At 37.0% G+C, this 19,767-nt stretch overlaps 1 protein-coding gene across 1 annotated transcript in view; it reads right to left on the bottom strand.

Moving 5' to 3' along the window:
* Positions 1-19,767, bottom strand: part of ADGRV1 (adhesion G protein-coupled receptor V1) — a gene marked incomplete at both ends in the record, with an annotated part of 443,017 nt that overhangs the window by 64,059 nt on the left and 359,191 nt on the right. The window contains one exon of the mRNA XM_084233539.1: positions 19,388-19,545. Within this exon, the coding sequence (XP_084089665.1) occupies positions 19,388-19,545 (158 nt within the window). The remainder of the gene's footprint in view (positions 1-19,387; positions 19,546-19,767) is intronic.

Raw genomic sequence — 19,767 nt, forward strand, 5'->3', positions numbered from 1 at the left:
GATTCAGTTGCAAATGTCTGTGGCCTAAGGCCTGTCTTTGTACATCCTTACTCTTCATTTTGTGCCAGGTTCTTTACTTTAGTAGTTTTTATTAAAGCTCTATCTCTTCTTTCAATGATCACTTTATAGACAAACTCCCAATATGCATCTCTGACTCCTGAGTGCCTAGTTTAAGCCAGGAGATTCTCAAAGCATCTCAAACTCTGTTCATGCAAAGATAAGCATAGTATCCCCTCTCTCAAACTTTCTCTTCCATCTGAGTACTGGTATCACTATCCACATAGGTTTACCCCATGCTTCATTTTCTCTCAACAACTGCACTAAGTGGGAGCAGAAGCACACATAAAGCAGCAAAACTTGGTACAAAGCAAAGGCTCAATAAGCCTCAGTTGGGGGTCTCCTTCTCCCCATCTGGACTTGAGTCAAATTAGGAAAATAAGACATGGACACAGATGGCCCCCTCCTCCAAAGCTGAATTGCCAAAATAAAATGTAAAAAAGAAACTTTTTTTTTGTACCTGGTCTTCCCAAACTTATTTATGAGGCCTTAGAACAGTTCTGTTTATCCTTACATAATTCAAAGATCACACTTGGAGAGAGGTTGCTTTCAGTGTGCAGACGATAAGCTCTATCACGTGCAAACTGACACTGAAAACTTCCCAACCAACCTATTGAAAATGAACTGTTCAGTGTCCTCTATGCCCTCCATTCTCCTTTTGAGCTATTCTATTCTATTCTATTCTATTCTATTCTATTCTATTCTATTCTATTCTATTCTATTCTATTCTATTCTATTCCATTCTATTTATTCTATTCTAGTTTTATCCCATCCCATCCCATCAACTCAAAAATGGGGGCATTAAGAGTCATCAAAGTGCTATGACCCACAATTTGAAAACCTCTCTTCTAGAAGGTAGTTTAGGTAGCTTACATGATATATATAAGGTAGGAGCAGAAAACACAACCATTGTAGAAGGCTTATACCTGCCACTCTCTGACACAGATTTACCCTGATCCTTACTGATATGTGAAGAAGGCAAACCTAACTTAGAGGAATTTGTACTCCCGAGGTAGTTAATCTGCAGGCAGATTCAGAGAATTAATACTGGCCTAGAGTATGCTTTCCAGGGGTAAAAAGGAAGAATGTGGACACATTCTTACGGGAGTCTCAAAGTCTGCTGAGAATCTAAATAGCAGCATTTTGTCAACGGCCAACTTAGGGCTCTCCTAGATGCTAAAGGACAGTCCACTGTCAGGTCTACATTGAGTGTGATTTATTGGTATTGAAAAAAAATGGTACAAGCCTAGAATTATGGTTGCGACTTGCAAAAGCTATATATAATTTTCAATTTGCAGGCTATAATTTTGAATCTAAGGAGAATAATCAAGTTAGATGAGACATACCCACATGGACAGAGCAAGAACTGTTATTAGAGGAATTCCATGTGAACCATGTACTTCAAAGTTGCCAGATAATATTCTACCAAGGGAGTCAAATGGGTCTATGATTCTTAAGGAAAAGATTAAATGTGTTTTTTTTTTTCCTAGTGAGGAGAAATGTCTTGGAACTATGGGAAAGAGAATTATCATTTGGCTTCACAGCCAGCATAGTAACTTTCCGCATACTTTGTTAGTGTTTCATAGAATGACAATAGAGTGAGAAAAAGTTTTAGAAGATCAGAATTCTAACAGACATGAAGTCAGCCAACTAACAACTGAAGACTGGTTTAACCTAGTTTTTGAACTATATTACCAGTAAGCTGTTAAAGGAGTTTAAAACACTCATCTTCAGGCATGCTCAGGCACCTAACAACAATTTCCAACACATTTTGCTTTTATGATACAATGAAAACCTACAATGCATCTTTCATCCTACCTATGTCTATATTTTGAATCTTACTAGTCAGTTTCATAATTTATGGAAATTAAAGTACTATGTATTTGGCATGAATAGCATGTTAAATTTTATGGATAGTTTGATAGGTCATTACAAAGCAGTCATTAAGATTTAATAGACTCAAATTCAACACTGAAATCTTGAATCAATCTAACTCGATGTCTCAGAAAAATTAACACTGAAGATAATTTGTGTAAGAAAATATTTTTATACTATGTTGAATATGTCAGTTCCCAGAACTGTTTTATGGTAAACTCTCAATCCGGATAAATGCCAGCTGACCTGAATGCTTATTTCCATTCTTAAATTTTGTTTTCAAGCCATCATTTATAAAACTGTAAAACAGTTAAAAATTTTTATTTTATTTTGACTTCCTTTGTAATGTCGCTATTTTAGACAGTCTGCTTAAGTTAAATCTTTTGGTTCCTCTGTCAATCTGATTAATTGCATTTCTTTTCCCAACAGCTATCAGATTATAAGGGCATGTCTGATCTTAAAAGATAATGCTATATTTCCCAAAGGTTATGGGAATATTACTTACTCTCTGTTGTTAAGTAACTATATCTGTAAATATAATGCTGTTTTCGGGAATCTACAATAGCAACTATAAAGCTGTCTGATATCGGTTACATAAAAGTTTACCATTATCATTTAACCAATAGCACAAACCCATAGGTGTGGCAGGGAGTTTTATGTATGTGGATGTGAAGTAATATTGCTTATTCTTACTAAGGAATTCAGACTAAGCCTTTACAAGGAAAAGAAATAGAAACCATTATATGAAGAAAGAAAGGCAATCCACAGATTGAATGGCCTGTGTATGATCTAAGGAGGAGGCAGTCCAAAAAAATACTGACATCTACTTTGACAATATTGCTACATTAGTGATTCAAACTATTTGATCAAAATAATTTGTACACAAAGATACATTAAAATTTTCTTTCTGCAAGCACAAATAAACAGGATCATCAATGAAAGAGGAGAAATCACAACGGACACAGCAGAAATCAAAAGAATAATCAGTAACTACTATGAACAGTTATATGGAAACAAGTTTAACAATCTAGAGGAGATGGACAAATTCCTACAACTCTACAATCACCCAAAGCTAGATAAAGAAGAAATAGAACACCTAAACAGACCAATTACAATTAGCGAAATTGAAATGGTAATCAAAAACCTCCCCAAAAACAAAAGCCCAGGACCTGATGGATTTACAAATGAATTCTACCAAACATTCAGAGACGAATTAGTGCCTATCCTTCACAAACTCTTCCAAAAAATTGAGAAGGAAGGGACAATACCAAACACGTTCTATGAAGCCAACATTACACTAATACCAAAACCGAACAAGGACAACACAAAAAAGGAAAACTACAGGCCAATCTCCCTAATGAACACTGATGCAAAAATCCTCAATAAAATTTTAGCTATCAGAATCCAACAATGTATCCATAAGATAATTCACCACGACCAAGTTGGATTCATTCCAGGGGCACAAGGATGGTTTAACATCCGAAAATCAATCAACGTTATCCAACACATCAACAAAAAGAAATATAAAAACCATATGATAATATCAATAGATGCTGAGAAAGCTTTCGACAAAGTGCAACACCCATTCATGATAAAAGCCCTTGAAATTCTTGGGATACAAGGAACATACCTCAACATCATAAAGGCCATCTATGACAAGCCAACAGCCAGTATCATTCTCAATGGTGAAAAGCTGAAAGCAATTCCATTAAGATCTGGAACAAGACAAGGATGTCCACTCTCACCATTGCTTTTCAATATAATACTGGAAGTCCTAGCCAGGGCAATAAGACAAGAGAAAGACATCCAAGGAATCCAAATAGGAAAAGAAGAAGTCAAACTATCACTATTTGCAGACGATATGATATTATACATAGAGAACCCCAAAAACTCCACAGAAAAGCTAATTCAACTCATCAATCAGTTCAGTAAAGTGGCAGGATACAAAATCAACACGCAAAAGTCAGTAGCCTTCCTATACACAAACAATAAATCTGAAGAAGAAGAAATCAAAAAGACCATCCCTTTTGTTATTGAAACAAAAAAAATCAAATATTTGGGAATAAATCTAACAAAAGAGGTAAAGGACCTATACAAAGAAAACTATAAAACACTGTTAAAAGAAATAGAAGAAGACACAAAGAAATGGAGAGACATCCCCTGCTCATGGATTGGAAGAATAAACATTATTAAAATGGCCATCCTTCCAAAAGCAATATACAGATTCAATGCTATTCCAATCAAAATTTCAATGTCATTCTTCAAAGAAATAGAACAATTATTGATGAAATTCATATGGAATCACAAAAAACCCCGAATAGCCAAAGCTCTCCTGAAAAAAAAAGAAGGGAATGGAGGCATCAGACTCCCAGACTTCAAACTATACTACAAAGCCATAATCATCAAAACCGCATGGTATTGGAACAAGAACAGACATACAGACCAATGGAATCGAATAGAAAATCCAGAAATAAACCCACAGGTTTATGGTCAACTAATCTTTGACAAAGGAGCAAAGACTATGCATTGGAGCAAAGAAAGTTTGTTCAATAAATGGTGCTGGGAAAACTGGGTCGCTACATGCAAAAGAATGAAGCTTGACCACCACCTCACACCATACACAAAAATCAACTCAAAATGGATTAAAGAACTAGACATAAGACCTGAAACCATAAAATATATAGAAGGAAATATAGGCGAAACACTACGTGATTTGCACATCAAAGACATCTTTACAGACACATCACCCAAAGCTGTGATAGTGAAGGCAAAGATAAACAGCTGGGACTATATCAAATTAAAGAGCTTTTGCACAGCAAAAGAGACAATAACAAAAACAAAGAGAAACCCCACCAACTGGGAGAACATTTTTGCACCCAACACTAATGATAAAGGACTGATCACAAAAATCTGCAAAGAGCTGATGAGTCTCAACAACAACAAAGAAAATAATCCAGTCAAAAAATGGGCAGAAGAGCTTAAAAGAAACTTCTCTGAAGAGGAAATGCAAATGGCCAACAGGCATATGAAAAAATGTTCAACATCACTTGTCATCAGGGAAATGCAAATCAAAACTACCATGAGATACCATCTTACACCAGTGAGAATGGCACATATTAAAAAAACTAGCAACAACAAATGTTGGCGAGGGTGTGGAGAAAAAGGAACTCTTCTGCACTGTTGGTGGGAGTGCAAACTGGTCCAACCACTGTGGAAAGCTGTGTGGAGATTTCTGGACCTACTAAACATAGAGCTTCCATATGACCCAGCAATTCCACTCCTAGGTATTTACCCAAAGGACACAGAAACATCAATTCCAAGGAGCACCTGCACCCCTATGTTTATAGCAGCACTGTTTACAATAGCTAAGCTTTGGAAACAACCCAAATGCCCAAAAATAGATGACTGGATCAAGAAGATGTGGTACATATATACCATGGAATATTACTCAGCACTCAAAAAAGATAAACACATGCAATTTGCTGCAGCATGGATGGCGCTGGAAGGGATCATGCTCAGCGAAATAAGCCAAAAAGAAAAAGAAAAATACCGGATGGTCTCACTCATAGCAGGAATCTAGAAAACTTAAATAAGAGACCAGGAAAATGAATAACTGTAAGAAAGTGAAAATCAGGATCAACAAAAAACTATGAACCAGAGACACTTTTAGGGGGGCGGGGGCGGGAGGGGAGGGATTGGGGTCAGAATGGGGGGCTGCAATTGTATGGGGAATATAACAATAAAATTTATAAAAAAAAAAAAAAAAAATAAAGAAAAAAACACACATATATAAACAAAAATCAAAAAAAAAAAAAAAAAAATTTTCTTTCTGCATTTGTATCATATGTGAACCTTAAACTTGTTAAAATTTAATTCCAACTTTTTTCCTCCTCTTTCATGTGGAATTCAAATTATAATCATTAGACTTGTTCACAGGTGTCTGACATTAGTAGCATATATAAGTAGATGCTACAGCTTATTTTGCCCTAGGCTCAAAACTGTTTCTACTTGTTTTAGCTCTGCTCTTTTATTTTTTATTTTTATTTTTTTAAAGATGTATTTATTTATGCATACAAGAACTGGGATACAGGCCAGAGCTGTGGGGGTGAGAGGATTCACCAGAGGCAGAGTGGGGAATAGAACAGGCAGATGTACTGAAATACACTGCTGAGGGGAGCAGCAGGCTAGTCAGGAGAGGTCTGCTGCACCATGGTGCAAGGGTTTAAGACATACCCTATGAAGCTATCCGCAGCCACTGCAGCACAAATTCTGCTCTTTTAAAGAATTTTATTTAACTCTTGTTTTCATGGGTTTGACATTAGTCTGTAAGACCAATGAATGAGCAAGCAGACAGCTAGATCACAGGAGAAAGCTGTGGAAAGAGAATAGACTAAGTGGAGGGATGTATTACAGAGCACTAACTAATGAATATGGATGATTAGTGGGAGAAGAGGGAAAAATAAGATGTAAAAAATATGAAACATTATTGAAAGAAACAGAAGACACAAAAGATAAAAACATGCTTCAGGCTCATGGACTGGAAGAATTAGCATTGCTAAAAATGGGTATATTACCTAGAACATTACACAGATTTAACACAATAAACACTCAATCCCTATGAAAACTCCGAATGGCATTCTTTATAGAAACAGAACCAGAAATCATAGATTTATTTGGAACTACAAAAGCCCCCAAATAGCAAAATTAATCCTGAGAAAAAAGAGCTAAAATAGAAGTAACATACTCTTACTTCAAACTTTATAGATTGTTTGCAAATACTCTGGCACTGAAGGGGGAATGAGGAAGACAGGGACCACTGCACTTCTTGGAAAATGTATAATTAAACAGTATAAGGATCCAAACTTGTTCATTTCAATTACTTGTTAATTTACAAACACACCAATTTATATTGTTTCATGAGACTGTACAATCAGTCTTTCAATTGCTCTTCAATACCTTTAGTCTTTCCTACAAACCAATTTTTACTTTTTTCTTGAAGTTCATGCATCCTAATTATAAATCACATCATTTCCTTTCCTGGAGGCTATTTATATTTTACAATTTGCTTCTGTCAAATTCAGTTACAAGAAAAAGATCTGTTTTAAAAATGGGCCTCAGCCCATTACAATAAAAAAAAAAACATGCATTGAGGTTAACTGAATGGAATTTAGTCATAAAAAAGGTTGAATAATAGAGTGGTTAAGAGCATGGACTCTGGAGTTAGATTACTTGAGGTCCATTTGCTAGCCACGTTACCATTGTGAATTACTTAACTCTGTAAGACAGAATTTCCTCATCTGTAAAATGAGAAAAATATCAGGATCCCAAATAAGGTTTTGTGGATTCAGTGAGAATTTAATGGTTGAAATATAGAACACTTAGAACAGCTTTATATGAACTTTGGTTATTGTTTTTTAGTTGAGAAACACTTTTTCTTAGCAAGGGTCAAAAATGTATTAGATAAAATGTGGTTGATGAAAAGATGAGTTACATATTGATTATCTTTCAAATATATGTGCATATATACATATACCTGCCCTCTGTAATAAGAAGTAAAGGTAAGTACTAGAATAGAGATCAAGGAAAAGAAGTAGCTATTTCCTGTCAATGATAACAGGGGGACTGTGTGAGGGAGAAAGAACTTCAGCTGGGCCTTGAAAATGAGCTATAACTGAACACGTAATATTAAGGCAAAGATAGTGAGAATAACATAAAACGAAGCAAAAAAGCAAATGCATCCATCATGTAAACTGTTCCTTTTGGCTGGAGTTAATAAACCATGAAGGTATATAATGAGAAAAATGTTTGTAGTACTATGTAAGGAAGGGGTCTTGAGGGCCTCGGTAAACCTTATGGAATTATTTTATAGAAGATAGTGATTTAAAATGTTTGAGAAGAGGTATGGCCCAATCAAAGCAGACTTTAATCTCATAGTAAAGTAAATAGATTGGTGGGAAGAATGCTGGAGAGAGAAATGCCAGGTAGGTAATTATGGCAGAGGTCAGAGGTCAGAGAGATGAAGGTCTGGGGTTGGCAGAGGAATAGCTTCCACAAAAGAAAGAAAGGAACAGACACAAAAATATTATAGAGGGCCTTCCCGGTGGCGCAGCTGTTGAGCGCTGGGTTGCGAAGCTGCCTGCAGCCTCTGCAGCACCCGTTGGATCCCCAGCTGCTCCCCGGCCACCAGAGGAGGGTCCCGCATGCTCTCCTACGGCCCCTGCTCCCCTCAGCAGTGTACTTCGGTCCTTCTGCCTGCTCTGCTCCCCGCTCTGGTTCTGGTGAATTCTCTCACCCTCCCGCGCTTCTGACTGTACCAATGCTTGTATAAATAAATAAAAATAAATCTTAAAAAAAATTATAGACATAGAATCAATGATAGGACCCCTAAGTCAGAAAACAATGAGAAACTTTAAAAATATATAGACATTTGAACTTCATCAATAATGATTCAAATTCAGTAAGTCTATAGTAAGATTCATCAAATCATAAATTTTGAAAGTGTCATTCTGGTAATTAGTTTTTCAGTGACCTAAAAGTCTATTACTATTGAGTAAAAGAAATGACACTGGCTTCAAAGGTTAGGAAAAAAAGAAAAGGATTAAAAAGAAGAAGAGAATGGGGCCTCCCCTGGTGGCGCAGTGGTTGAGCTCTGAGCAGTGGTTGACCGCTGAGCTGCAAAGCTGCCCACAGCCTCTGCAGCGCCGGTTCGATACCCTGCTGCAGGCAAGGGTCCCACATGGCGTGACAGACCTCTCCTGCAGCACCCGCTGCTCCTCTCAGCATGTATTTTGTCAGTCTGCCTATTCTATTCCCCGCGCCAGCTCTGGTGAATTCTCTCACCCTCCCGCGCTTCTGACTGCACCCAGTGCTTGTATGAATAAATAAATAAAATTAAAAAAAAAAAGAAGAGAAGGAATTGGGAGGAAAAAATAACACAAATCAGAGCAATTGGGACAGGCAGAGGAACAAAGATGATGACAATTTTTGTATTTCTTTAGGACAAGATATTATTCTCCAAAAGAGGATAGAGAAGAAGTTGGGTGAAAAGTTCATAGATTTGAAAATTACCATGTGATATGAAAAAGACATAAATGCAGTCTCTGGAAAATATACTCCAGAGTTCAGAGTCACAAGAAGAATGAGTCAAGGCCTGGAGTTTAGCAGTGAAGTCAAAAAGAAGCGAGTATCATGAAAACAAAAGGAAATAGGGTGTTAAGAAAGGGTGATTTATGCAAGAAAGGACTGATTAATGCAGAAGAGTTTAAGGATAAGGGCATGTGAAGAAAGGTCAGTAGATCTGATGCTCAAGGCTATGGGTAATGATTGAGAGTAAAACAAGGTACGCTCAAGGCTTAGCAGGAATTAGTGAAGGAAATAGGCAGCTGTGGGAACTAATTTCAAAAGGTTATTGGTGAAGGTAAGAGGACAGGCAGAAACTTGATAAGAAAGCAACATTATGATGAGTTAGCTCTTTAAGGTGAAAAAAAGTGATGCATTTTTTAAGATGGAGAGGGAAGACCCAGAGGAGACAGAAGTATTTAACATGTAAGGCAACAGCAGAAAATCTAAAGGGACAAACTACAAAAGATGTAAAAATAGATGAAGGATAGAACTAGGGATTCCTTACCTGAGACATGAGGAAAAGTGGCAAAAAGGGAAACAACAAGAGAAACTATTAGATAATAATAAGGAGCTCTGAGTGAGATAACATCATGTTATTTTCATACCTTGTAGAAAAAGTGGTGATATATTAAGCACAAGACTAAAAGGCAGTAGAATGTTCCAAAGATTTCTTGAGAATCAATTAAAGATAATCCAAAAGATTTCTGAGAAGAAAAGATGGTACAGTGAAGGTTACTTAGAATAATTAGGTTATTTAGAATAATTAGTGTCCATCACAGACTAGGACTGAGAGAGAGAGACAGAGTGCGTGAGCGCACGGGCGCGCGCATAGGCGCTCATTGCGCAGGTGTCATAGACTGGACTGGTAATTGGCCAAAATGCTTTAGCAAGGTGGTGAAGAAAGCAAAGGAGGGAGCCATTGGGAATATTCTTGTATTGTTTGATCACAGGGAAGAGGGAAGGGAGGTCACAATGAAAGTGAAGAACAAATACAATTAAAAAGCTGGGACAGGAGGACAAAGAGGTTTAGAGAGAGATGTGGAGGAAAATGTTGACCCAGAAAGGATGGCTTTGCTGAGAAATGATAACCACAACAAAATGAATGGAGCAAAGAGCGGTTAAACAAAAAGCACATATTTAAAAATTGGAAAAATTGTTAAGAATGGAGTTAGTGACATTGAAGAATAGGAATGAACAAAAACATTTTCATGTCCTATTAATTGTAAGGAGTGGTCTCTTGCGACTAGTTGTAGGAAAGAGATTTATGAAGCAGAAAATTTCAGTGATGATGAGTCGCTGAAAATTTTGTGAATGGATGCAGGACAAATTTCCAACTACCTTCTGGCCCAGTGAAATTCAAACTCCACCTTTGACATGGTATACTTTTCTTCTGAAAGGGAACAACTCATTATACAGTATCATTTTACTCTCTACCCTACTGAGTTTTATATGTAAACTCTTTGGTATGACATTATGACCATAGGCATTGTACTAACTATACATTTTAAAAGAATTATGACGCAGTTGCTAATTCCCCAGATTGCCTATCCCCATTTCTTATTCTCTTAGTCCTAAAATCCTATTTTCTGGATCTACTATTTGACCCAGTCATTCCACTCCCAGGAATTTACCCAAAACCCTAATTCAAAAGGAAACCTGCACTTCTGTGTTCATTGCATCACTATTTACAATAGCTAACATACGGAAACAACCTAAATGCCCCAGAACAGATGGCTGGATCAAGAAGATGTGGTATATATACACAATGGAATACTATTCAGCAATCAAAAAAGATCAACTCTTGCCATTCACAGCAACATGGATGGAACTGGAAGGGATTATGCTCAGTAAAATAAATAAGAAGGAAAAAAAGAAAAACATCACATGATATCACTTATAGGACTACTATAGGGAAACCGAATATAGGGTCAAAAAATAAAAAGACAAAACTTGTAGGCAACTATAGATCTGAGGCTTAAAGTAGGGGAGGGGTAAGAAAAGGGATCAAAACAGGGTGGGAATAGCACAAGGGACCATAGTGATGGTTCATAGGTGATGTGGTGGGATATTTGTGGGGACTACACCTGAGGCGAGAAATCAAATACTGTAAACATATGAACAGTGTAAAAAAATTTAAACAATTAATAAAAGGAAAAAAATCCTATTTTCCTCTATTTCCTATGATTAATATTGTGTCCATTGACTAAGTTGTGATAACACAAACTATTATTTTGGACTATATATTTATATTTAAAATAACTGTGTAGGCACTGAGTCATAAACTGGAAATATCTCTAAATAAATAGAATGGCAATAAATAATTCCAAGATAAAACTGCCTTCAAAAAATCTGATTTTTCTGGTTGAGTTTTATGTATATTCTTTGGTAATGGCTTAAATACAAATGTTAGAGAGTCACATTTAAAAAACCAGAAGTCATATTTTCAATCAGCCAAGAGTTGAAGGTCATCCATTTCAAAAAACTGAACGTGCTCTCAGATCAAAGCAGTTAATCATGAACAACTGCTTTATGTAGTTTTCAAGTAAGTAGAAATTAATGCTTCATTGGTACTTTTTCCAGAATAAATAATGAATGTGGCGCCCTCAGAATGGGATTAGTGCCCTTCTAACAAGAAACAAGAGAACTAATTCCTTTATTCTTTCTCCCAACCCTATATAACCATGCTGTATGCCCTCTGTCCACCTAGAAAATACAATTTAGTTTAGTACTGAAATAATCTCAATGGAGAACTATCTTTGTCTCCATCAGTATTCAACTGAAACTTCACTGATGTAAAGTAATTCAGGAAATTTGAGGTCTAGAAATACCCCAAACTGCCACAAATTATCAGTCTCTTTTCTTCTTTGGTTACATGTGGAAATCAAGAGTTCAAGCAGGAACTTTTCTCTCAAATCTATGATTTCTTTTTTGCTTTTTATCTGGGAAAACTCCCAGTGTTATCATTCTAGAAGCTTTTAGTGAATGAAACCAAATCCCAGTCCTGTGAAGCTGTCCGCAGGCAGCCTCTGCAGCGCAGGTTCGATTCCTGGCTAGCCAGGGAGAGTCCCACATAGCGCGGCAGACCTTTCCTGTCGCGCCACTGCTCCCCTCAGCAGTGCTTTCGGTCTGTCTGCCTGTTCTGCTCCCCACTCTGTCTCTGGTGAATCCTCTCATCCTCCTGCGCCTCTGGCCTATACCCCAGCTATAGTATAAATAAAAAAAATTAAATCTAAAAAAAAATTTCCAATTCGAATCTTTTAAGATTGAGGTCATAGATATCAGTCTTAACAGAGGGCAAGTATATATAATATTTCAGTATTTTTGATCTTTCCTCCCACTACTGGCAAAATGTGGAAAGACTGAAATTGTGTTCACAAAATTGTTTTAAACTCAAGAGGAAGAGATTATTCATAGTCTAGTGTGAAGATCTGAGGTTTTTGTTAGGTACCTAGACATTGTTTTCCTGTTTTCTTTTTAGCAATGAAACTGGGGATGACTGCAAACAAGCAGCTTACTGCCAAGGACATGTGAAACCTGTTAGATTGGTCACTCTGTAACCTATTTAAGCACACACTGTTAGTAGGTAAGACTACTCTTTGCTTTAGTGGAAGTCTCAATTTTGCATTGAGGGCGGGGGGCGGGCCGGAAATCATGGTAATTTTCCTTTTTTTATTTATAAATCTTGTTTTCAAAAGCAATACAATTAAAAACAATAACACAGTTTTAATCTGAGAATAACACGGATAATAGAACCAGGGAATTTTAGGTACTGGTTGCTACATAATAAACTACAACACTTTGTGTTTTATTATTTATCACAATTCTACAATCTAGGCTGGCAGTTTACTGTTCTCTCTGTGTGGTATCCAGTTGGGTTAGTAACTGTAAGAAAGGTACTTCTCTCATATGTCTGGAGTTAGAACGGGGATGCTTGAAATAACTGGACACATGAGTCTAACCCCATGGCCACTCCACATGATTACCTTGGGTCATATGGTATTTTCAGGTTAATTGGCCTTTTTACATGGTGTCTAGCTTCCAAGAGAAAGGAGACTACCTGCTAGTCCTCTTGAAGGTTATACCCATTTTGTCATATTATGTTATATATGCATTATATTGTATATTGACCCAAACAAGTCCAAAATCAGTCCATATTTTAAAGGGAGGGAAACCAGACTCTATTGTTTTATATGAGGAGTAGCATACAAATAAAGGGAGGGAAATAATGGAGGCAGCCATCTTTGGAGAAGACAATGTATAGTGTGTTGCATTTTCCAGGAGTGCTGTCCTTTTCATATGGATTTTAGTTTCATTGAAGGCTCTCTGAAGTTTTTTTTTTTAAATGTCAGTGCTAAAAATTGCCCTTAAATTTTGGATCTATAAGGAATGATACTTTCTAATACCTATTATAACAAATTTTCTATGATTTTTAAGATAGCAATGGAATTTTGATTACTATTAATTTTTTCTTCAATCTGCATGTGAAGAAATGGGGGGTTGGAACAAATTGAATAATTCATCCCCAAATAAGCTCCTGAATAGAGAAATGGTCATGACAGTACTAGAAGATTCCAAATACCTTAGACCTTTGTTATACATGGTTATTTAGATCAAATCACCTGTATATTTTTATATATCACATTGAAATGTATGTATGGAAATTTATAAAAAAGGGATTTGTAATCGCTTATGCTTCCTCTTTTTATTCAAATAAATTTTCTTCTCTGATCCATGAATCATTCCTCACATAAGAACCGGCAGATGAATCAGAATGAAGTCAGTAAATTCTAATGAGCCTAAAAGGAGAGACAAGCTTATCATTGCCAAAGATCAAAACCAAACCCTAAATTTATAAACTTTGTTTAAAATCCTGCTTGAGACATTGAAATTAAATTCAGGGAACTGACTCATTCTTTTTGTACCCCACCATTGTAAGAGGAGGCCAGCGTATCTCATTAGAAACCACTGATCTTTGAAACTGTGGCTCATAGCAGCGCCGTTTGTAGGCAGCAAAAGGGTCAGAGAAGCCAAACTGTCATCTCTGTCCCAGACCATATTCAGAATGGAAAGAAACTGACAATGGCCATCTTTGGGAGACTACATTACTGCATATATTTTATTTATTAGTAGCTCTTTCTGTGCCTTCTTTCATCTGGATTTTGAGTTTATTTGAACTCTGAAATTAAGGGATATCAGGAATGAGTCTTTTAAAATAAAGAGTGTGAAGGGGGGGCCTCCCTGGTGGCACAGTGCTATTAAGTTTTGCCAGCCACTGCAGTAGGAGTTCAATCCCCAGCAGGCCAGGGAGGAATCGACATGGTGCAGCAGACCTCTCTTATCTCGCCCTTTGCTCCCCTTAGCAGTGTATTTCAGTAGCTCTGCCTGTTCTGTTCCCCACTCTGTCTCTGGTCAATCCTCTCACCCCCCTGCATCTCTGGCCCGTACCCCAGCTCTTGTATGCATAAATAAATCTTAAAAAAACAATAAACTTACTTTAAAAAAAAGGAAAAAAAAAGAAAAAGGCTAACAACCATTAAACTGTACAATTTAAACAAGTGAGATGTTTAAAATTATCTCTTGACAAAGCTATGAAGAAAACAGATTTAAATGGGAGAAATAAAGAGGTGAGTAGCCTGAAGGGTCATAGTTTATAACTATAACTTTATATCTTTAAGGATCCTAATGTATTCAGTTATTTTTAGTTTATTTTATTTAAATTCTTTTTCTGGATTAATCTTTTCCTTGTTGATTTTAAGGGCTATCTTGGTTACTCTTCTTCCTGTATTTGAAACTATTATTTTGAGTTGAAAGCATTTGTTTCTTTGCATCTGTTTTTCTATGTGTCCCTCTGGCTATCTTTTCCTGTCTAATGGTTTTGTGATTGCCTTCACTCAGTCCTCTGATGACCTCCCAAAAAAAGAATAGTTGATGTTTGGGTCACCTGTCCCCATGGTGACATATGGATATGTCAGATACAGTCTGTGAACTCCAGAAAGCTTGGCTCAGGTACTTAATGAAATGCTTTTTCTGTTTTCCCCATGGACCCTGAGATTCCTGTAAGTCAAATCACAAGCTACCATAGCAGCTGTTTCTCAGACTTCTTTCATGCTGGTGCTGTTGTTCCAGTTTCCTTGCCTCTGGTAGTATGTTTTAATTCCCAATTCACCACCACAGGGATTAAGACAGGGATCCAGAAAATACAACTTCCATGGCTTTGGTCCAGCTGCCACTTTGTGCTCCTATTCTACTTTTGATCTACACAGATGTTTGTTTACTTTTTGGTGTTCTCTCGTTTTATCTTGTCTTTGATTGAAATGTATATGGGGCAAGAAATATGGGTAGAACATGAATTTATAGTGCCATCTTGACTGTGTAATTTTTAAAAAATAATTAATTTTTTATTTTTACATCATTATTCATTTTTATTTTTTTTAAAGATTATTTATTTATACAAGCACTGGGTACAGTCAGAAGTGCGGGAGGGTGAGAGAATTCACCAGAGCCAGAGCAGGGAACAGAACAGGCAGACTGATGAAGTACACTGCTGAGGGGAGCAGCGAATGTGGCAGGAGAGGTCTGTGCACCATGTGGGACCCTGACCGGTTGCTAGGGATTGAATCGGCGCTGCAGAGGCTGCAGGCAGCTTCGCAGCCCAGCGCTCAACCGCTGCACCACCAGGGGAGGCCCCATCATTGTTCATTTTTAAACAATATTTGCTTCCCCCCCCATCCTCTCAGGTGTAGTCCCCATAGAATTTCCTTCACCAATGCACCTGTCCACCATCACCTCAGTCCCTGTGCTCCTCCCTCCCTCCCTCTGATCCCTCTCCCACCTCCTCCCCTACGGTATGTCTCTGATTTATAATTGTTTTTGCTTTGTTGTGTTTTGTACTGTTGTTATTTCCTTACACTGATGTTTTATTTGGCTCCCCATATTCCTGCTATCTGATATTTTTCTTTTCCCTTTTGGCTTATTTCACAGAGCATAATTCCTTCTAGCTCCATCCACCTTGCTGTGAATGGCATGAATTTATCTTTTTTGATTGCTGAATAATATTCCATTGTGTATAAATGCCACATTTTCTTGATCCAATCATCTATTTTTGGGGCATTTGGGTTGTTTCCAGGTTTTGCCTATTATAAATAGTGCTGCAGTAAACATAGGGGTACAGGTGTTCTTTTGGATCAATGTTTTTGTTTGACTGTGTATTTTTCAGGCCAGTGAAATTTTAGCAGAAAGTTTCAGAGTATCAAATGCTCCATGTTAGAAAAGATAGAAATTTTGTTCTAGAACAAAACATATGGAAGTGGATAAGAGTTATATATATCTGGTTGTAAATAAAATATAAAAGAACCAATGAAACGACAAAGCTGAACACATAATTTGCGGAATCATAGAAATCAAGTCCTAATGATAATAAATTTCAAAGGAACATCTGCAAACAGATCAATACAATTCTTTAATTTCTACTTTTGTTGCTGTAACAGACTGTTCTTACTGTTATATTTAGCTTGGTTATTGTGTTTTGGTGCATCAATAGTTACATTAATTTATTCAAGAAATATTAATTATGCTCCTGCAATTCACAAAACATACTGCAAGGCCATGGTGATACAGGGAGGAATAATAAATGTTTCTTGCCTTAAGGAATTTATAGTTAAGGAAATCAGCCACACACACGAAGTTACCATTTCATTGTAAGATAAGTGTTATGAAGGCTGCAGGCACAACATGATTTAAAGGCATAGTAAAGGGATGAGTAAAGGGATAAAGGGATGAGAAATTCTTATTTGGTGTGGTTCTGGAAAAAGGTAATCTAGAAAGCCTCACAGAAGAAGCAGCATATTGGGAGCTTCACAATTTCTATGAGTGAGCAGTTATCTTTTTTTTTTTTTAAAAAGATTTCTTGATTTATGCATACAAGAGCTGGGGTACAGGCCAGAGGTGTGAGGGATGAGAAGATTCACCAGAGACAAAGTGGGGAACAGAACAGGCAGGTTGACTGAAATACACTGCTGAGGGGAACAGCAGGCAAGTCAGGAGAGGTCTGCTGCACCACGTGGGTAGCTCCCTGGCTGGGGATCGAACTCGTGCTGCTGTGGCTGAAGATAGCTTCATAGGCTGTGTCTTAACCCCTTGCACCACCAGGGAGGTCCAAGAGTGAGCAGTTATCTTGATGGAAATAGGGACTAGGGGAACTAATTTGTGTTATCCAGCACACTATTTTAACTTAGAATATAGATATATTTTGGACAGCTTTGAGAAGCTAACGAGGATTATGAGAAAATGAGAGGCCCCTCTTCTCCTCTGTCTCATCCACATTTTCTTATGTCACTTGCCAAGCACATGGGTTTTCATCTACTTAGGATGAGGAGTTCAAAGTAGATGGTCCTTGGATGAACAAAGATGATAGTACTAGTCAATTTTAGGAAAGAGTAAATTTATTGGCATGGTCAAAATGCAAGATAAAAAGTAACTGACTTGGGGATGAAAAGATGACCTATCTATAATACAAGTCATATTGTATTACAGACTAAAGAGGGTGGACTTTTCTTTGGAGAACAAAAGAGATCTTGAATGGCTTAATGCTGGAGAGTGAGGGGATCCATTTTGAAAAATTTTTGAAATATAGACATCTGGGAAAATGAAAAGGAGAGGAAAATGACTAGAACTAGTGACCAATCAGGAAAATACTGGAAGAGTCCAAGTATGAGATAATGAATATTAGATAGACTTGTCATGGGGTTAGGGGAATTAGAAATTCATACTTCTTTTAAAAAGTTTGAAATGCTACAACAGAACAGTGCTTCTATTAACATTCTTTGTGAGAGGTTTTTCTAGTTGAGATACAAGAATACTGGAGTTTTAACATTAAGTTCGATGCTTGAGGGAAATGTTTTTTAAATAATCAGAGTACTATTTATTTACTATATTCCTGATGGGGCATATTCAAGCGGTATATGGGGTTATTTAGGCATGAAAAGAATTAACTGACTAGGTCAGGCCCTATGTTATTACTATTTGGTAACATATAAACACGAGCACTTTTGTATTATAGAGGAAACAATACAAACCTTGTTATTGAAGGGAGAAATAAACCTCAAATGAGAATATGTATTTTAATAAAATGAACCCCAAATTGAATAAAAACATGTCTTCTTGATAAATTCTAAGTTCCATGAAAAAGTTGAACCTCTACATTAAACATTGCTCTTTTTAATGGAAGAATTTTAGATTAAACAATCTTAAATACTATTTCTGCCAACAAAATAATTGCATGCTAAATGAGAATAGAGAAGAGCTAGTTAGATACAGCTATTCTACAAACTACCCCACAAACTAATATGAAACAGTCCCTTCTCTTTGCACAAATAGGAAAAATGTTTTTGCATCTTCCCTGATCTAGTTCAGCAACTAGAAGACTTTCCTTACATTAGAGTGACTCCTATTGTTTTCCTACAAGGAACAGTATCTACTGATCCTGTAGTAATGTTTTAGACACCATTCTAGGGACTTTACATAAGGAATTTTGTTTAAACTCTGAAAAGCAATTAAAATGTGAATGATCTCTCTCATTCATTTGACTTCAGATTTCTAAAAGCCTAGAAAGGAGATTCCCTTATTTGACTGGCCCAAAAGGGAGCCACCCCACCCTCTGATTATAAGATTCTCCCAAATATCCCACTCACTGACAACATTTTAGAATTTTCTGTATGTAGGTATATGGCTATTGTTTCTAGTTAAGAAAATTCCTAACAGACTCTAATCTAACAACAAAAATAAGAATCAGATCATAAAAACCTGTGCTAAGTATGATTCAAAGGGAAAAAATGAGCTGCAGTGAAAGCCAATTTAAGCTGGAACGACTTGCACTGTTAAGTAACCAGACATGTGTAGCCACTTATGAAGCTGTCTGATCACATATGTTTTAAAACATCTGTCAGCACAATCAGAACTTCACATGCAAAACAGAGCACTCACAAGTGCTATGAAGATATGTTTGTGATGAAGAAGTGAGTAGATTTCACAGGTGAACACAGGTTGTTATTGATTTAGCTGAAGAAAGCTTAGTGCAAGAGCTCCCAAAGGCTCCGAGTCATTTACTTGAACATAATGTTTCAAGGACAAAACTGCAACTGGCAATAAAGCCTATAGCGCCCAGAAGAAACAGAGAGGTCAGGAAGTAGCAAGAAGCAGGAGAAATTAGAAAATTACAGCTTAATTTATGGCTTCAGAGCTGAGTCTAACTTCACTCCATTTTGTGATAAAAAATATTCAGTGACATTTCCCAACACAAAAGTTCCATCTCCCAAGTGTAAATACAGTTCCAAACCTGCAGCATTTGTTCTTCCTCTGAAGACATCGTCATACGCTTTCCACTGTGACTTCACCTGGTAGGCGTGGATGAACACCACAAACACCACCACCAAGCACATTAAAGGAATGAGGGCTGCTGTGAACAGAGCTGCGTAGATGTTTGGAATGAAACACCTGGAAGAGAGACGGGAACAGATAAGACTCAAAAGTTTCTAATTTCTAATTTCAGAACGTCTTAGATCACTGCTTTGCATTGGCTCTTGGGATCTACATTTTGACAACAGCGGATTTTTGGTTTGGCAACATAAAGCCTTGTTTGAGTGGAGGATACATGATTCAGTCTAACCCACCACTCCACAAAGGAGGTTCCACGGAACATGCATCTCCTGAGATGCT

The sequence above is a fragment of the Talpa europaea genome (genome assembly GCF_964194135.1).
Source record: "Talpa europaea genome assembly, chromosome: 5".
Classification (NCBI taxonomy): domain Eukaryota; kingdom Metazoa; phylum Chordata; class Mammalia; order Eulipotyphla; family Talpidae; genus Talpa; species Talpa europaea.